Here is a 4,977-nt window from a genome sequence, read left to right as displayed (position 1 = left end):
ACGAGTTATATATTACATGACGAGTTATATATGACATGACATGATTGAATTGATAATACTAAAAAATAAAGTATCGTTAATTTGAATCAAACTGATTTAATTAATATTGTATTAAACAAAAATTGTTGTGCTGTATACTGCAGATTATATATTAAATCACTAAAATTAACAAAAAGTATATTAGCAAAATTAGTATTACTATAGTACAACATTAACAAAAAAAAAAATCCCGCGGTATACTTATACATGTCATAATCTAGTTTGATATATATGTAAAACATAGAAAAAAAAGTGTTATTTATGGGTGAGATTTGCATGTTAGAATTATTTGAAATGAGAATTCTAAATTCTTCAAGACTTAGGTCAGATCCTTGGATTTATTATATTGGTTTGATAATAGAGAATAATACACTTTGGATCCTATGGTGAATGCGTTAATTGATATCCCAAAAGAGAGGTTGGAAGAGGGCAAGCCTAAAGTAACATATTCTCATCAGATGTAAAAAACAGTTGTTTTGCAATGGTACTTTTGGTGTTGGGTACATGGAATAAGCATGACTGCAGGAGATCAGGTTTGGTGCCTTCAAACATCTCCAAAAAACAAAATCCGAGCTTCATTTAAGAGGAGCCATCTGTAACAGATAAAGTGGAATTGAGAGTGTTGAGGTATGATTTGAGATGTCAATTCTATGTGATGTAAAAGAAACTTAACAAAAGTTTTAAAATGTCAGAAACATACAAATACAAGTGATAACAATAATCAGACTATACAATGTCACATTATATCCACAGCATCCACTGGAAGTGATATAGCCCTGTAAAGAAGAGGCGGCGAAGCTGAGTTTTCCGTTGGTGTAACAGAGATCTCCGTTGGTGTCTCGCATATCGTTTGACCTCTCACTCTCATAAGCTGAATCTTATGTCTTGCCTTAAGCCATCTCAGTTCTCTTCTCATCTCATTCTCTGACCACCAACAACCACTTCTGACCTTTCTTGAACTCTGTTTTTCTCCATCATCAGAATGTGATTCTCTCAAACCCCAAAAATCCGCAAACCTACCGTGAACCGAAGAACAGCTCTTGTCCTCAGAACTATCAAACTCATGATGATGATGGTGAGATTTTTCTCCTGATGATGATACAGTCTCTTCTTGTATATACCCATTTGAAGCACAATCACCGCAGAACCCTGCAGTGTTGTTGTTGTTGTTGTTGATCACATTTTGGGAACATTCTGTATCAGTTTTCCAATCAGGTACCAATGCAGCAATCTCAGCATCGATCATCTCAGCGATTTTCGCAACATCTTGATTAGTTATGTCAAGCTCTGATACCATCTCTGTTGCTACACTCAATGCAGTATCAATAGCTGTCTCAAAAGGGAAGTAAATGTTCCTTATCCTTCCTAACGTTACATAAAAGTCCAAAGAGATATTAACATTTTATAACCAATGATCTTACAACAACTATGGAAAAAAAAGATTGAGACTTTACCTTCTGCATCAGAGATTCTGATCCTCAAAAATATCCCATCACTATCGTTTCTCTTCCCTTTAATCGAAATGTCAACATGGTCCTCATCATCATTAGCGAAAAGATCAATCTCACATATCTGTGACGACGACTCATACTGATCAATCAGAGGTTGTCTAAGGAACAAACCAGTTTCATCATAACCATTATAGTAATCAATAGGTCTCATATCAAATCCATCCACATTATCATAATCTTGTAGAAAAGGGTCTTGTAAAAGCTCCAATGCAGTAAGCCTAGACGTCACAGTAGCTAAACACTTCTCAACAAACTCACGGACCTCAGGGTCCTTCACTAAGTGAAAAGCTTCAGGCTTTTTCCCCTGAAAATGAAGAAACAAGACTTAACCCTCAAAACTAGCTTACAAGAACAAGAAGAAGCAAAAATCAAAGAATCTTTTTAATACCGAGGTAACTTTCTTGTAGATTTGAGCAGGGTGAGTACACTCGCTGTAAGGGTAATCAAAAGTGACCATCTCCAACACACACATTCCAAAAGCATATACATCAACCAACTCATTGTATTCCTCATCATACACTTCTGGAGCCATAAACTCAGGGGTTCCTTTACAACAACAAAAGTAAGGGTAGGTCCAAAACTGTCTTTTGATGATTCAATAATGTTTGAAAGTTTTGAAAAAAAAGTACCAACGCAACGAACGGCATGTGATTTACGAAGAATGGCAGCAAGTCCAAGATCACCAATCTTGACTTGACCTTGGTTCCCATTGATAAAGATGTTATCACATTTGAGATCTCTATGAATGATTGGTGGAGAACGACTATGAAGATAAAGAAGCCCTTTTAGAATCTGCTTGCACCATTGCTTCACTGCTTTTATATTCACCCTTCTATGTCTCAACCTATACCTAACAAATAAAAGATTTGAACTTTTGACATTACCCGTGAATCAATCATAAAAGAAAACTAAACAAAGAAAGACACTTACTGTCTGAGAGTACCAGAGGTGAAGAGCTCAGTAACAAAATTGATTGATAAATTGTGTGTATCAACCCAAGAAGTGTAGAATTTCATAATGTTTTGATGATTCAAAGTCTTGAGAAGATGAATCTCTCTGAAGAACTTCTCTAATTCCTCAGGGTTCCTTGTGAAATTTCGAAGCTTTACTTGGTTCCATGCTACTTCTATCCCTTCATACTCATCAAACGCTCTGTACCTGAAATTTTCAATAAACGAAAGAAACAGTGTTTCGGATTAAGTAACCAATTCCAAAACCAAACAAAGTTAAAAACTAATTAAACAATAAAAGAATGCGATTATTAATAATATAATACACTGTCTTGGAAGCGCCTTTGCCAAGTACTTCATCGTACTGCACGCCCAAACAAAAACAACAAAAGCCAAAATCAATAAACCAAAAAATAGTTAAAAACTTTGTTGAACATTTTCAATTCAAGAAGAAGAATTTATCATACTCTTCCATATCTTCCAGAAGGATCAACCTCAACAAAGCTTTCTTCACAATTCATGACTCTCTTCTTTCTGCTCTTTTTTGTTTTTGGGTTCTTGAACGAGAGAGAGAGAGAGATGTTTGGAATTTGTGGAGATGGGTAGAAGAGGAAAAATATTAAATGCTTAAAGAAGAAAGAATATATAAAAACGAAACAAGTGTTTTTTTTTCTTCTTCTTCTTCTTGTAAGTGACAATTAGCAGACAACTAGTTAGGCTTCTTACCCAATCACACACTTTACCAACACCATGCGTCGGTTTACTTCGGTTTACATAACCGGTTGTTCCGGTTTATATAATTAATAAATGCCAAATCTCGTACGTAAGGAAAACGGCATGCAACTAATTTCAACTTCCATCAGGTACGAAAATTCGTATATTTCAGTTTCAAATATTTGGAGAAATTTATTTTGAATTATCTGGTCAGCTAATTAATATTTGTGGAATTTTAAAGAAAAAATTGTGGCATATGATTCAAGTTGGGAGGTGTTGTGTGTGAACCAAAGAATCTTAAAGTGTGGATTTAAGACCACATAAATATATAAGCTATGCGTTGTTATAAAGCTGTGATTGGATTTTTTGGGGATCTAAGCTAAATTACAAGAACCGGATGATTCCAAACCGGTACGTCGATAATTAACCGAAGGAAATGCCAAAAAGGCAAAATTAAAAGAAAACAAATAAAAAAAAAGGTCGTAGGTTTATCGAACACTTGTGTGTTGGGGTTTTTGTCGTCTAGTGTAGCAGTTCGGTGTCACGGGTTGTGAGAGAGGTGAAAAGAGCACATGGAACTGAGTCACGGCAGCAACACAGAGTCTCTTTTTTTTTTGGTGATTGTGTTGAGACACATTTGGACCAACCATAACTCTTACTTTTTTTGTAATAATCTTTTCAATTTCATATTCACGTAACATGTTCCTAGATTTCTAAATGAAATATTTTTATATTATCTAGTATGTGTTAAGGTTATGCATGAAGACAAATCAACAAAATGCAAAACACGAAGACTATTTTTCACGTTCAACTTGCATATTCTGATACTCATATGCGTGAACATTTTAATTTTGTATTTGGAATCGCTAGATTATGTATTATATTGTTGCTTTAAAGGCAAAAAAGAAAAGAGTAAAAAATTCGTAGAGTTTTATTTTATATTTTAGTGTATGTGTATATTTTCCGCTTCTATATGTTGATATATATTTTTCATCTAAATATGTACAAATTTTTTTGAAATATATAAAAATTTTCTGTTAAAAATTTGACAAAATTAATTAATTTTTACGAATTTTAAATTTTGCAATCATCGTTGTTATAAAACTAGATGGATTGAAAAGAGTAAGTAACAAGCATGTGAATTAATAATTGTAGCTTGTTCTAACTTTTTCAATGTCGTAATCTTTCATATATTATTGATTGCTGAGTTGTCATTTTAATTTGTGGTGATTAAAAAGACAGTGAAGTCAAGATTAGGTACATAGATAGATACGTCTCAAAAGAGAAGTACAAGTAACACCAGTCTACCACTCTACTAGTGAATGACAAATCAGATTCCAAGCGACGTCCGTCTGATGGCACACATTCTAGAAACATATTGCGTATATTCTTTTCTTTATGTTCCGGCTGAGAGAAAGCTCAAACTTGGTGATTTTGTTCTTTTTTCTGTTGGTGCCACTGTCTTCATTCTCATCAAGATTAGTAAAAATGGTGTTTTTGTTGTTGCCAGTTGTTCCATATATGAATCTAGGCGTCTTAGGTTTCGACAATCGCTGAATTTTCTCCCGATAAGTTGGGTACCAGTTATTCGGTATGATGTATAGTGTGATCAGGACGCCGAAGTTGATGTTTCGTCACAAGAACGTTTTAATATCGTTCTCTTTGGTTTGGTAGTAGTAGACCTCGCTCTGCTTCCACACGAACCTTAGTGTAAACAAGGAAAACATGCAATACTTAGGTTTGGTGGATTAGACTTCTTATTG

The 4,977-nt window shown here is 34.3% G+C and overlaps 1 protein-coding gene across 1 annotated transcript; it reads right to left on the bottom strand.

Annotated features, from left to right (window-relative positions):
* Window positions 686–3,184, bottom strand: LOC104766140 (serine/threonine-protein kinase WNK2). Its single transcript, XM_010489965.2, has 7 exons — window positions 2,968–3,184; window positions 2,827–2,864; window positions 2,481–2,708; window positions 2,180–2,394; window positions 1,939–2,096; window positions 1,494–1,854; window positions 686–1,404 (listed from the first exon to the last, which is right to left on the bottom strand). Exons 1-7 carry the CDS (start codon window positions 3,019–3,021, stop codon window positions 776–778), a joined length of 1,683 nt encoding a protein of 560 aa, XP_010488267.1. The 5' UTR covers window positions 3,022–3,184; the 3' UTR covers window positions 686–775.

This window comes from Camelina sativa, chromosome 19 (genome assembly GCF_000633955.1).
Source record: "Camelina sativa cultivar DH55 chromosome 19, Cs, whole genome shotgun sequence".
NCBI classification, from domain to species: Eukaryota; Viridiplantae; Streptophyta; class Magnoliopsida; order Brassicales; family Brassicaceae; genus Camelina; species Camelina sativa.
Note: the sequence above shows the minus strand (reverse complement) of the source record. Positions and strands in the feature narration are given on the sequence as shown.